At 42.9% G+C, this 13,544-nt stretch overlaps 1 protein-coding gene across 3 annotated transcripts in view; it reads right to left on the bottom strand.

The window, feature by feature from the left end:
• Positions 1-216: 216 nt before the first annotated feature.
• Positions 217-13,544, bottom strand: part of LOC126529311 (uncharacterized) — a 47,247-nt gene continuing 33,919 nt past the window's right edge. For all 3 annotated transcript variants that reach the window (XM_055069769.2, XM_050176912.3, XM_050176915.3), the window contains exons 10-14: positions 12,548-12,724; positions 11,497-11,571; positions 7,883-7,991; positions 6,062-6,103; positions 217-5,339 (exon numbers count right to left, since the gene is read on the bottom strand). In XM_055069769.2, coding sequence (XP_054925744.1) covers positions 5,113-5,339; positions 6,062-6,103; positions 7,883-7,991; positions 11,497-11,571; positions 12,548-12,724 — 630 coding nt within the window. In that variant the 3' untranslated portion in view covers positions 217-5,112. The remainder of the gene's footprint in view (positions 5,340-6,061; positions 6,104-7,882; positions 7,992-11,496; positions 11,572-12,547; positions 12,725-13,544) is intronic.

Genomic DNA, 13,544 nt, shown 5'->3' with positions numbered 1-13,544 from the left:
AGTGCAAGGCACAGGGGAGGGCGTTGTACTCCGGCGGCTATTCCATATGGTGCAGTTGCGCGGGTCCTACTTTGAAAGCAGTCTGTGATGCGGACAGAGTGCGCCGAGTGCTGATAGCTTCGACGTGCACTGTGTTTTTGCCACTTAGTTCGTGTAGCAGATCATGGTCAAGCGTGCACAAACGAGGACAGAGTGAGGTGTAGACAACACAAGCGCTTGCTTCCAACTGATCGTTTATTCACAAAATTGCATCATGTGAACACTTTCGTTCATGATGTCACAAGACCAAAATGCCAACATCAGGTGGCCATGCTCAAAAAGTTTCTTTAGACGACAAAAAAACAGAAGGTGCGCCGGCACATGACACATCTGCCTTTCTAATGCAATCTGCTTCAATTATCTCCCTAACATCCTGGTTCTTATTTTTGGCTACTATTCAACATATGTTCAACAAGTGTTCACGTGGCTTCTTGTTCTTTATTCCACACCGGTGACGATGCACAGAAAGATTCCCATAGTGGTAATTCCCTATCTTTCTCCTGTGTTATACGTTCTCCTGTGTTATACGTTCTCCTGTGTGCCTGTAGCCAGACTGGAAGGTGCCTGAATGAAAGCCTGAGCACACGCACAGCAACATGGCAGATTATGCAGGCCCTGAGGCTCAATAAGCCCAAACCCGCGATGGTCGGCACTCCTGTGAGATTCAAGACACCCACAAACATTGTTTGTGCACCAGACGCAAGCTCTAAGAAACTAGCACTAATGTGTGTAATTTCTTTATTCCCAAGAGCAAATGTGTCAGTCATAAAAAATAACACATTATCTGTGTAAAGGCATTGCACATACTAGTATAAATAAAGACAGCAAGGACAGATCAAACCTGGTTAAACATTAATACAGATGAGATTCCATTATAAGAGCCAACAGCACAAGTGAAAGGTCTTTTCAAAAAAACACTTGACTGGCAATGAAACTCTTGTGCATGCTCTCCTAAAACCAGCCACTGTGAAACAGTAAAACACGCATCATAATGGTCTCTGAACTTGTACCATTGTACACATTATGACTTAATACCACTCAATTCCTAATGTGCTTTTTCCCTTTATTTTTGAGCATGTGTTGATGCAATAAGAGGATGAAAGTTGCTGACTAGACTGTTTCGACATCTCATGCAATAGCCAACAAACTATTATAGCACAGATATACCATCATTATCATCAGCCTAATAATCGACACTGCCCTCCAATTACCTGTGCCTTGTGTTAGAAAGGTTCTTGGATGTCAAAAACATTCAAGGAGGCAGCTTCGAGACATTTTCCTGTACGAGAGAGAATCTAATAAACATGATGCAACTGCATTTTTTTTCATGCTCAAGTCCAATGTAGTCAAAATCTTACTCTGCATGCTAGACTATAATAATGATATTACAATAAGGACATAACACGTGGTCAGCAACTAGTTCTGTATTTTCAGGAAGGTAGCACCAATCGAACCGTAGGTGCATGCCAGTTCCTAGAGAAAGCCGACAACCTGGGAAATCTGGAGCAGTAACTCGTGACATTAGTTGAGCCATAGGTGTTTTGTTTATTATATATAACAGTTGTCAACTGTTGCTGATAGCATGCTGATGCATGCTATCAGCAACATATATGCATGCTATATGCTTCCAGTAGTATATGGCAGTCGTTAACCATCTTGTAAATATGCAACTTACATTCCTTTCTTTAGGTGTCAAAGTACTTGCATTTGTATGCCTTATAACACTGTCAAAGGTAATATAAGAACAAAACAAACAGATACAACAATATAAACATTTAAACCATAGATGTGCTCAAGCAAAGAAGCAAAAGTCACAATATATACAGAGTACAATTGCACTGGGTAGCACTAATTTCCTAAAATATAATAAAAATATAGGAAAGAGACACTTCAAGTGTGTGTCAACTCTAGTTATTAACGAATAAATAGGGAAATCTTGTACAAAAGAATAATTGCACAAAGAAAACTAGAGACATCCATTATTGGCATAATACAACAAATGCATACTATCATTTAATAAATGCATATGCATGCAGCAATATAAATTGCAGTTTGAATATGCTATAGGTGTACAGTTCCTAAAATATAGGGAAGTGGAGGGACACTTTCTCCAAAAAGCACATGACAAAAATGCCTACTTGTAAGGCAACATCTGCCAGCATGTTGACCCTTCCAGTTTGTCCGTTGCAATGCCAATAACCCATTTATATGGCAATAAACCACCAATATATAATGAACTTTGCTATGTTTTAGCGTAGTATTTCAGTGCACATGTTACTTAAATATTTTGCTGCCTGATGGAGCTTGTCATGAGGTATTGCAGCATGCGACTTCAGCAGTGTTGTGCTAATGTGAGCATCGTTTCAAGCAGGCTTGCCTCAATGTCACAACATTCCTAATGAACAGAATTCACGCTAGCATGCTGTGTGATAAAGCCACGGGAAGTCAGGTGATGCCAATGTAAATGACAACCACTGGGCCTCTGTACCACACACATCCTCCAAAGCATTTGGGACTAGCAGGGAAGGCAAGAAAGTATGTTTCAAATTTGTTCACATTCCAAGTGGGTTACATTTAGGAAAGCACTCCCTTTACTATTTGGTTTATAGTTATCTGCATTGACCCAAGTAACTACAATATGTTGCAGGCGTGTGAGAAGGACTTGTTGCATGGCTGTGAACGCAGCAGCCCTTGACTAGATTTTTTCACCGGGCAAGGATGTTCACTTACACCAAGACCAGCTGTTGACTCCCAACAAAACATTCACAACCAGCTGATGACACAGTCATCGTGTCCTACTACTGAGCACAATTCAAGATGGACCTCAATGCCTGACACAAGGAAACAGCGATTGGAGAGGCTTGTGTGCTGAGCTCATGAAGAGAGTTTTGCATTCAGTGATATAGAGAGTTACAAGAGTTTGAAATAATTCAATAATTCACCATTGCCCTGTCCCTTGCAGCTAGTGGAGCAGTTCTGAGAAAGAAGCTTTTCAATCAAATAATTACCCAAGCATGTGCAGAAAAGCTGGTGTTCTTGCACAGGTAAGCAACAGTCAGGAAAAAAAAAAAAAAGACAGTGCTGTGTTTAAAGGGCATGATCTTTGTTCCAAACTATGACAACTACCATCTCTCCTTCGACTATCTTCTTCTAAGAAATGTGTTTTCAAGAAATCAATTCTTCAGTTAAGAACTTCGCATTGCGAACACACTCCATCCTGTCGTATTTTTTACCACAAGTGGCTTGTAAATTACATTAAAGCGCACCCACTTTAGGTACGGTCACTTGTCTAGCAGTTGCGATTCTTGTTGTGCTCTGACGTGAAAGAATTTTTTCCAATTCTCAAATTTTGGACACCTCCCACAATATTTTTGCTGGAATTGGTTTACACAGCAAGCAACAAAAAAGTAAGATGGTAAATATCCTCCCCAATCATGGCCATGCTCACAATAACACGCTACATGCTCAAATGCAGAGGCATCTAGCGAGCAATATAATAACCAAGCATAAGTAAGTTCGGCCCTGAACAGCAAATGACCAGAAAAATCAATTTGTCCGTGCTGTGTCATAACAATGAACTTGTTCTGTGTAGGCCAGCTCGTTGTTCTAGAGCACACTTCCAGCAAAATGCCTGATGCTGGCAACAAAAACAAACTGTCCTATAATTGCACACTACTACATTTCCACTTTGAACATTGACATAAATAACATAAGTTAATGCGTCAACGTGAAAGGGTTCCCGTTGCAAAACAAGTTCTTTCATTCAAAACAACGAACTGGCTGGGATTGACAAAGCTGAACTGGAAATGTTAATGACAAATCCAGGGTGTACAAAGCGAGAAGAGAATACCGAAGCAACTATGCTTTCCTGTTTTACTCACTTATCTATTTGCTGAGCGTCATGACCATATCTGCCAACCTGCAACCTTGAAAATTAATAAAAGATCCCATACAAGCAAAAATCTTTAAAGCCTACCCTGGCCACACACACCTTTTGTAAAATACCTGCATGTTTTATATGTGCACATACCTTTACACGCAGCCTTTAAGCAGTGGCAAATTTTGAACAACAGAGAATGACAAGCAACACATTAATTTTGGATCAGAGTTTTTTTCCAATTTCACGCACTTCAGGAACCTGTCTGAATAAATTTCACAAAGCAAGTGAATTTATGGTGCATGGTATTGCACCGTGATAAAAGTGCAGCACAGGTGCCACTACAATTATTTTTAGTGCATTTCTGCAATCCTGCACCATCCCCATTCTTAAAACGCTTTAGAACATTTTCACTAATTACTAGCACTTTTCATAAAACATGACGTAACATTAGTAAAATTGTAGAACCAGCCCAAATTCATAACCTTTACCAAAAATTTGGAAGAGTTGGCAGGTATGCATTACTAACATGGAAAACCAGCAATCCCGCTTAAATCTTGCAGGCAACGATTGTCACTATTTTCCCCAATTTTCGCACTTTCCTTTCGAAGTACAGTCCTGCTGTACTTTTAAAGCACAGCTGCGTGTGTTCCCATCTCCAAGTCGAGTCACTAAAATTAATTGGAAATGCAATGCGGGCTCACAAGATACAAGCACTGAAAGAAGACGTGTGCCAACTTGCTTCCCTTTGAGACTGACTGATGGGATTGCAATGTTCCAAGGAGACGGCTCAGCTATGAGAGACTTCGTAGCTGAGTATGCAGAGTTAATTCTGTCCACCTGAGATTCTTTCACATGCGCCTCAATATAAGCATCTAAGTAAGCTCTTTCACATTTTACTACCATCAGAATGAAACCGAACCAGCTGAGAATGAAACTCGCGACCATGCACTCCCACATATCTTTAAAGCACTAAAATAACTAAAGGAATTTTTGTAACGGGGCCTCAGTGGAAGCAGAAAGGTCAAGACCAGCTTGCCTCCATAGTTTTTACACACTGAATGTGTATACTCCCTGGTGCCACTCCCTTTCCAAGAGAAAATGCCTCCTCCAACAGGTCTGTAGGTGCCAACATAGTTCCATCACAACACACCATCAGAACGCATCAGTCTGTTGGGAGTGGACGCACTGTCCCATCAGGGCTGGCAGCAGTGCTTGTCATGCACCAGCAGGGCTGCTGCATCTGCAGGGCCCGGCGCCAGCTTTTGTTGCTGCTGGGCTGGCGGAGGATGCTGGTGGCTGAGCAGGGCCACCCTGACCACCGTGTCGTGGGGCACACTGGCGTTTGAACGCCGGTTCGCCGAAGTGGTGGCGAGCGAGAGGTAATAGCTGCCAGGACGGTGCTGCAGCACCTGCATGGCCACTGCGTGGCATGGGCAGAGGACAATGTGCAGGCAGCTTAGAGGGTTATCACTATGACCAGAGATGTATAACGGGAGACAAAACACGGAAGAAGGCAAGAAAGGATGGTGATTTAGAGAGGCTACCAAAAATCAACATCAGGCCGAGACATTCTGATAAATTACATTTGCAATAGAAAGCTCACCAGGGTTCTGCACAATTTGTACGTCGATTACAGTAATAAGCTATGAAACATGCAATGTTTTTTTAATGACGTCAAGTAATGCTGCTCTCTTATGCTGTTGTCTTATTGTGAACAATGTGAAGCGAACTCTATTTACTCGTGATGCCACCGTAAACTGAAGCAGTGGTGTTTTCTTTTGCGATGAGCAGAGCCCCGTGGCTTTTTCTTACATCGGGCATGACCATGTGCAATTTTATCAAGTCCCCTGTGGCATATTTGAACTTCCCATGGGTGTGATGACGCACTTAGTTTTTTTTCGTCACGAAAGCTCTTGAAACCTTTGCAAATTCCCTGAGGTAGATTAAAATTTCCCATTTGAGTGTCCCACAATGAACCGTGCATTGTGATGAAAGCTCTGCAATTGTCTTCAAATCCTTCTCAGCAGTACCAAGCCCCTTTAACACCAATGTTAACTAAAGAAAGACTATCCAGCACAATGTCAACACGGCAGTCATTCACTAACAGCGCACTCAAATGCCTAGGGATCAGCAAGAACTCACCATTCTCCTTCCGTGAGAAAATGTCTGGAGCACACTTGGTGCCTGAAAACATAAGAGAGCTTGTTTAACAGAACTGCCATACAAGCATTATCAAGATGCTAGACCACTTTTACTACTTCTAAAGAAAGAAAGCTTACGAAGGCGCATGCTATTCAAACAAATTTTTATGGTGTCAGTTGAGCTTGTGTTGCTCAGGAACTCCATTTATGCACATATTAGGCTGCTAGAGTTCTACCATCATAATCTCCAGCTGGTTCAATACCTTTTCACAATGCCACAACAAAAAGCCCAATTAAAGTCACTTCCATTAATTAGGCCCTGACGGGACCGAAGAGACTATCTGAATTGTCTAGCAGGTCTAATTAAACAAAAGGCAGAAAAAGAAATGCCGTGGCACGCTGTTGATTTCTTTAACAGTATTTGCCTTTTAAGCTTGCTTCGCCGCAATACCGCCACGTTATGCGGTGAAACACACCAAACAAAGCGGAGCACTGTTGCGGGACCTAACACGTGTTCTCCAATTCGCACACGCACATGCGCCGTCTCCGGTCACAGTGCGAGCACCGAAACACCTAATAAGTTTGCCAGCAGGCCTTCGAAGTTTTGGAATGACCCCCGCTCTTTTGTTGGCTTTAAACGTCTTCTCGACAACGTTCCTAGTTTTTTTCATTTTACTGCCTTCCTTTTCGCTAGCTTTTCCAAAGCACAGATGGCCTTTCTCCGCTTTTCGGTGCACCTGCATACAATTAAGGAACAAGTGCTAGGCCGAGTTAACGGTCTCCCATAAAAAACACGCATGGTGGGCGAAACGAGGGCTCAAATGGCCACAACAACGTCAGAAACAGCTCTGAATGGCTGCCAGTATGCTTATTAGGCATCTATGTGCTTGTACTGTCACCCGAGGCTGAGCGTGCACGCCTGTATAATTAAGAAACGAGTACTCTGTTCCGTGACAGTGACCCCTTTTCATTCCTCATATGCTTCACTGCAATAAGTTAGGTGCGCTTCACCGCATCAATCCGCTGTACTGAGGCGAAGCTGACAAGTTCGAATTATCTGGAGATTGTCAATGTTGAGATCGAAATGACGGAAGCTCGGGCAAATAGGAATGTATGGGTGTTGGCGGGGACCTTTGGTCGGGGTCGAATCAACCGAAAGATTGAATTAATCGGAGTCGAATTAACACAAGTCCACAGTATTTGAAGACAGCATATTCTGCATGCTTTGGTTAATCTTTGTTGCAGCAGGATTTTTTGAAGCACAGGGGACAAGGAAGCAGACTTCACTTGTGTCTTCACCTTCATGTTTACTCAGCCCAACCATGCGTGTTTATCTTTGTCTGCATCCTTGTTTCATGCATTGCAAAGAACTTCTATGAGACCGATGATGATTACAGCAGTGCTAGGGAAGGCACTGGCAAAAAGCCACAACAATCGTAACCATCAGTCAGGGATTCACTGCCGAAATGAATTGGATACAGAAGATGAAGGACACGGGCAGAGTAAACAAAGAAGCAATTAACTCGCAACTTAGTTTATTTTGGGGAAAAAGATGGCACACATATACACCAGCTGACTACAATGACCATGTGTATAACGATGCTTTATCATTCAACAAAAGTTAAAAAGACACCCAACAAATGTAAGCTGGTCCCGTGTTGTTAAGGAAAACAAATTCTTTTTAAGTGAATGCAACAGATGGCTCAATAACACACATATCTGCACGTTTCCCGATATGAAAAGCCAGATATGTGCATTAGCAAGCCACCTGTTGCACTCACTGAAAAAGTTTTTGCCGCACAAATGCTGACGGAATACCTACCGAAGCAGAGCTGCTGCACAGTAAGCCGTGCCAGGATGTCCACAGTCTTGTTTGTGAAGTCTACAATGAAGTACTGTTCCTCCTCGGTGTTCAGCGAAAGCTGGTGCTTCTGCACATGAAAGCAGACGACCACTCCAGACAAGCGATTTGTTACTCAAAGCATGCTCGGAGCAGCCTACGACGTGGTGTGTGCACACCAGTTCGCTAGTGCATTTAGCATAACTGTCAACAACCCAGCTGGCACAAACTCATCAAGAGAGCTTGTATTTATTTCCAAAACTTCTCTTATGCAGCAGCATTTCATCGCCTACTGGTGCTCCAACCGTTATGAGTGTTGTTCCGATTGCCACCAGTCATAGTGATCGGCATGAGACAGCAGGTGCAGCAATGACTGATTGTGGACAGCACATAGCTAGACAAGGTTTGTGATTGCAAAATAAGATTTACTACTGCTTTGCTAGCTAGAAATTTTGTACCACTAAACATCATTCAAATCAATGGAAAGCAAAGATAAAATAGAGCCAGTTCTTTCAACTGTTCTTTAGACAGTAACCTGCACATTTACTTTAAACTTTAAAGGAGTGCTAAAGAGAAACACTGTAAGCCAGTTTATACTGATAAAACATTATTTCAAAACACTCTTTTGTTCACTTCACAGTAATAGGTCGATTATTGCAAGAATAAATGAAGGTCAGTTACATATCTCTAATTCTGCGCAGGAACCCCAAGGATGGTACATCAGTGTGCATTATGGATTATCAAAGTACTTCTTTCTTTTTTTTTTTACTAGTTGGGCCATTGTGGCAAATTATAACTTCTTAGAGCTTTCCAAGTTCACCCTCTGACTTCTTTAGAACACAATGCAGTCAGTCTTTACCAATAAAAAATTAACTATGCAGAAGTAGATGCCTGTCAAAATCCTTGATTCTATGGCAAGCTTGTACCAGCAGGAATTCCAAGGCAGCAACACCAGGCAACTTTTGTTTTTATGTCTTTTCTGGCTTACCAAGATACCTCTCACGGTAAGGGTGCCTTTCTTGGCAATGCACAAGTGTAAGTTACCAATACAGCCTAAATAATTTTTCTCATCAGTGTCCCTTTAAAATATAGATTTTGAGCTTAGATTCTTTGGTTCTTCCCCACTCAAATTTCCCAATTTAAAATTTTTCAGTCCACAGTGCTCAAGTGTTCTGGTATTCTGGCGCTTGTCTAATTTGTTCAGAAAAATATGAAAAAGCAATGTTGAATGTGCATTTTGCCACCAGAGAACTGAGCAGCTATGGAGATGTAGAATGGTTTGACCACCTGCAAGCAGGTCAATGTCCAAAGAAACCAAGCAAGCAATGACACTGTAGCGGCACAACAATTGATTACACTGCGCCGACGAAAAAGAATGCCGCATGCACATTCGCACGTGGAATAGAACACGTTAGCATGTCTGGCCTGAATGGTCATGTCAACATGCTGCTCCCCGGGACCATCACCATCATGGCTGGCCAGCTTCAATAAACTGTGGCCACGGCAGCTCTCTCTCCTCAACTGCTTCCACATAAGTGGTGGCTCACCCATCCTGGTGCCAGCAGACAGCCTTGTCCCTTCCTCAGACTCATGCCGGCACGACGTCACAATGGTCCAACGGCGTCTCATGCCAAGGTCCCTCACAAGGCCAAAATTTTGCTTGTACTGTTACACTGGATGTTGTAGGATGCCACCCAGAGCGTTTTACTGCACTAATTTTTCAAATTCTTTTCAAATAAGAGCATATAAAAGAAATTAAGAGGTTGTGTCACAATGATTGCAATGAAGCGAACTTCCCTGTCAACATATTTATTTATTTACTAAAATACCTTCCAGGCCTGAAGGCATTACAGAAAGGAGTGGAACAACACTTTCAATCAACGGTTCACTGCCAATGTAAACTTCCCTACTAAGGGACCACACTCCATTTGTGCTTTGAGTTCTGCCCCTTATTTCTTCTCTTCCTTTTTTGATGCATGGCACACTTACGCTGGCAGTTTTACGCATTCCCAATTGGATGACTTACCAAAGTCACATGCTATAATTAGTGACGTTGAAGGCAGTGTGACTCAAATAGAGGTGTTTATGCATATGACATCTGGCAAGAAACAAGGCTTCTTGGAGAGGAAGGGCATGAGGGCTCTCATTTGAAATTTGAGCAGTTCTTTCTTTTTTGCACCATGCAGTGTTTTGACTCTGTATGGATGCAATCCACACACCTCACCACTCTTCTGTTTGCGATGTCCAAAGCTGGTCCAAACCATATTGTACAGTCACAATCGAAAGATTGGTGATAATGTGTCCTGGAGAGACCTATTTTGCAGCCTAGACATACAGCCTGAAATCAAGTGGTACTATTATAATGAGCATCTATGTATGTCTTTGAACAACGCAGTGCATGTTATGATTCCAGGCTAGCACAGCCATGCTGTGAAAAAATTAAATATTTTTTCAACTATTTTTTTAACTGCTGTTATCTCCAATCCTCGTGATAGTAGGAATGACACAGCACTTTTCTTACTATGGCCGCTGACAACTCAAAGCACCGAGTACATCACTGTCCAATTTGAGAAAATTTTTGTAGCTGCTCCAACCAATTGTATTACAGTCAACGCCCGATTTTTTGGACACCCAAGGTGCCATGAAAACGTCCTAAAAAAACGAATGCATGCATTTTACTAACCCCAAAGGCTGAGATCGCCACACGCATGTCCGAAATAGCTCTGAAGTCCTGCCAGTGCACTTATTAGGCGTATTGGTGCTCGTACTGTGATAGGAGATGGCGGGAGCACGCGTGTATAATTAAGAAATACACACAGTGTCCCGTGACAATTGCCCCTTTCCATTCTTGGTATGCTTCACCGCAATTATTTGCGTGTGCTTCACTGCGTAACACTTTTGTATTGAGGCGAAATTGACTTTCGAGATCCGGCATTATGCAATGCGCCGTGCTTCCTGAGCTTCCAAGTCACTGACGAGGGTTGTAAAGGCGGAGTCGGCGCCATTGCTAACAGTGGCAAATTGGTTCAATGGAAAACGCGACACCGAACAGAAAGGAGCTTGGTAGTGAACATCAAAGTACCTAGGCCTAGTGTTGTCGCAATGGTGGCTAGGCTGCCAGCGGATCTGCGAGCGAGAGCGCCGGTTAGAGAAGGCGAGATAGTCAAAATAGCAGTGGTGGTGGATACAATTAATGCAATTTCGTACCTGAGATCACCAAGCAAAAGATCCACAAAATCGGACAGCAAAGGTTTTTTGCGTCTGAAATTTCAGACGTTCTTACACATTGACTTTATGGAGTACGTGGTGGTTCTGCGAAGATGTCTGAAAAGTGGGGTGACCAGAAAATGGGTTGTAGACTGCAGCTCAATATTTACACCATGACAGAGGCAAACTTCTTTCGTTAATGGCATCCCTCTGGAGCTAGCTGCCTTTTGGAGTGAGGTTTTGAGGGTGGAGCATGTACCAAATTCATAGGGTGTCCGTAAGTGTAGATTGTTAGACAACCCTAAACGTGTGAATGACACGGTAGCACTGGCCTCGTTGGTCCTAACTGCATCACATCAGTTCCTTGGAAAGCCCATGTAGCTGCATACCTGTGGGTCGTAGTTTTGAATGCCGTGGAATGTTTCCAGGTAGCGGGCGTACTTGGGCTCCTGCAACTTCTTCGTCTGTTGAGAGGGAAATGAAATTCACCAAAGAGACAATCATACTACTACTACTACTACTACTACTACTACTACTACTACTACTACTACTACTGCTACTGCTACTGCTACTACTACTACTGTACTACAACTAGAAAGCCTGTGTGGACCAGCGTGAATGACTGTCACTAGCCTGTGAAACAGTGAGAGACCACAGTGGGGCATGGCTTCAAGGCAGTTATTGAATGTACAATGCACTAGTATTATGTAAATGTGCAATGAACAAAGGATTGTCTATAACTCCAGCAACACTACACTGTTGATTTCCAAAATGTAAAATAGTTCTGGATTACAACAGAAAATAAAGGAGCAATCAGTCAAGACTCCAGAAAAATGGAGTCACCGACTGATAAGTTTTCACGATTGTTAAAACGTGCGCAGTCCTCAGAGAGTCTGAATTGTCATTTGGCAACTGTAATCACAGTAGTCTTGCCTAAGCAGTGTGCTAAGATTCACATTTGTTGTTCGCTCAAAGTAGATGAGGCACAACTGCACTCTTTCAACAGCTGGAAATTTCTTAACATATGGGCCCACGACAAGTTGTCACATTGCGTGCTGTCAAGATATCTGAGCTCTAAACTTGTAAGTGACCGACAAGCAGCAGCTGTAAAGTGGTATTTACGTATTTGTAAGGTGGTAGGTGGTATTTAAGCACATGTCTGGTAAATGCAGATCCAACCCCCTGCAACTTCTTTGTCTGTTCAGTGAAAAATAAGATCACTGCAGTGAAAATGAAATGTTGAATTTTGACACTATGGGTCCCTTACCAGCGAAAGCACAGTGAATGCAAATTTTTACAGCTGCCCCGCCACAAACGGAACCCACAGTGGAATAATCTGGCTGCCGTGGTACCAGAACTGGTAGACCAACAATTGAGTAATCTGCATTCTGCCCACGGCCACTGAGCCACCATGATGTGCAAGCACAGAAGGGCACTGACCCACAGGTCGAGGTCATGACGGCTGGCCGTGGCGTCAGCCAGAGGGCTGGTGGCCTTGATGAGCACGCCGTCCACATAACGAGAGATGGCTGGCACCAGGTGAGCCACACGCGTGGCAGTCCCGTCGTACTGCATCTGCCAGCTGACATGGCCAGTCGACACGCTCAACAGCTGGAACTGCGCTCCCCAAACAAGAACAACGATGACATCATTGCAGAGCTTGAGCATTATTGTAATTGTCAGTCAATATCCACACTCCATTTCATATTTAGCAGGCAGCGCTTTGGAAGCTAAGCGAGCAATGTAGTCGCAAAGTTCGCATACCATGCATTCTGCAGTGCAATGGTTTTTGATGTGTAATGCTTCCTACGGAATAACTACATATATACTACAACTAAACTGCTGAACTATTTTCTGTTTAGTGAACCTCTTTAAACTTTGTGGGCTTTCATACAACTCATTTGCATTATCAGTTTAGATAAAATCACGTACTTTTTGTACACCTCTGTGCTTCATATATTATATAATGAACTTCAATATAACAAAATTCTCTATATAACAAGGTATTTAACTTTTTATAACTTCTTGTCCATGAAACACCACTCATATTGAACCTCAACATAACAAAGTGAGTTTATGCACAATTTCAATAGAACAAAATTTCACTGTCGACCAGAAGAAATACCAAGACAATACATGGAAACTTCTGCAGACGCAGATGGTAAAATGGCTTAATTACATGTGGCTGCTTGCGCATGCGCCTTTCAAATTGTGCGTTACGCAAACGAGAGCGACCGCCGAAGCGGAGCAGCAGAATGTAAAGTCCAAGTGCAATAAAATACTATCATGCCTCACATGCTGTATGCTTTGGGTGCGAGTGCAAGCATGCAAAGGTGAGCCAAGAAGGATGGCAGATTGATGAGCACCATCTTCCCAAGCGAGCGAGGGGGAATAGATGAAGCTGCAAGCTCGCGGATGCATGATTAGCAGCAGCCCA

Source organism: Dermacentor andersoni, chromosome 8, assembly GCF_023375885.2.
Source record: "Dermacentor andersoni chromosome 8, qqDerAnde1_hic_scaffold, whole genome shotgun sequence".
Classification (NCBI taxonomy): domain Eukaryota; kingdom Metazoa; phylum Arthropoda; class Arachnida; order Ixodida; family Ixodidae; genus Dermacentor; species Dermacentor andersoni.
Note: the sequence above shows the minus strand (reverse complement) of the source record. Positions and strands in the feature narration are given on the sequence as shown.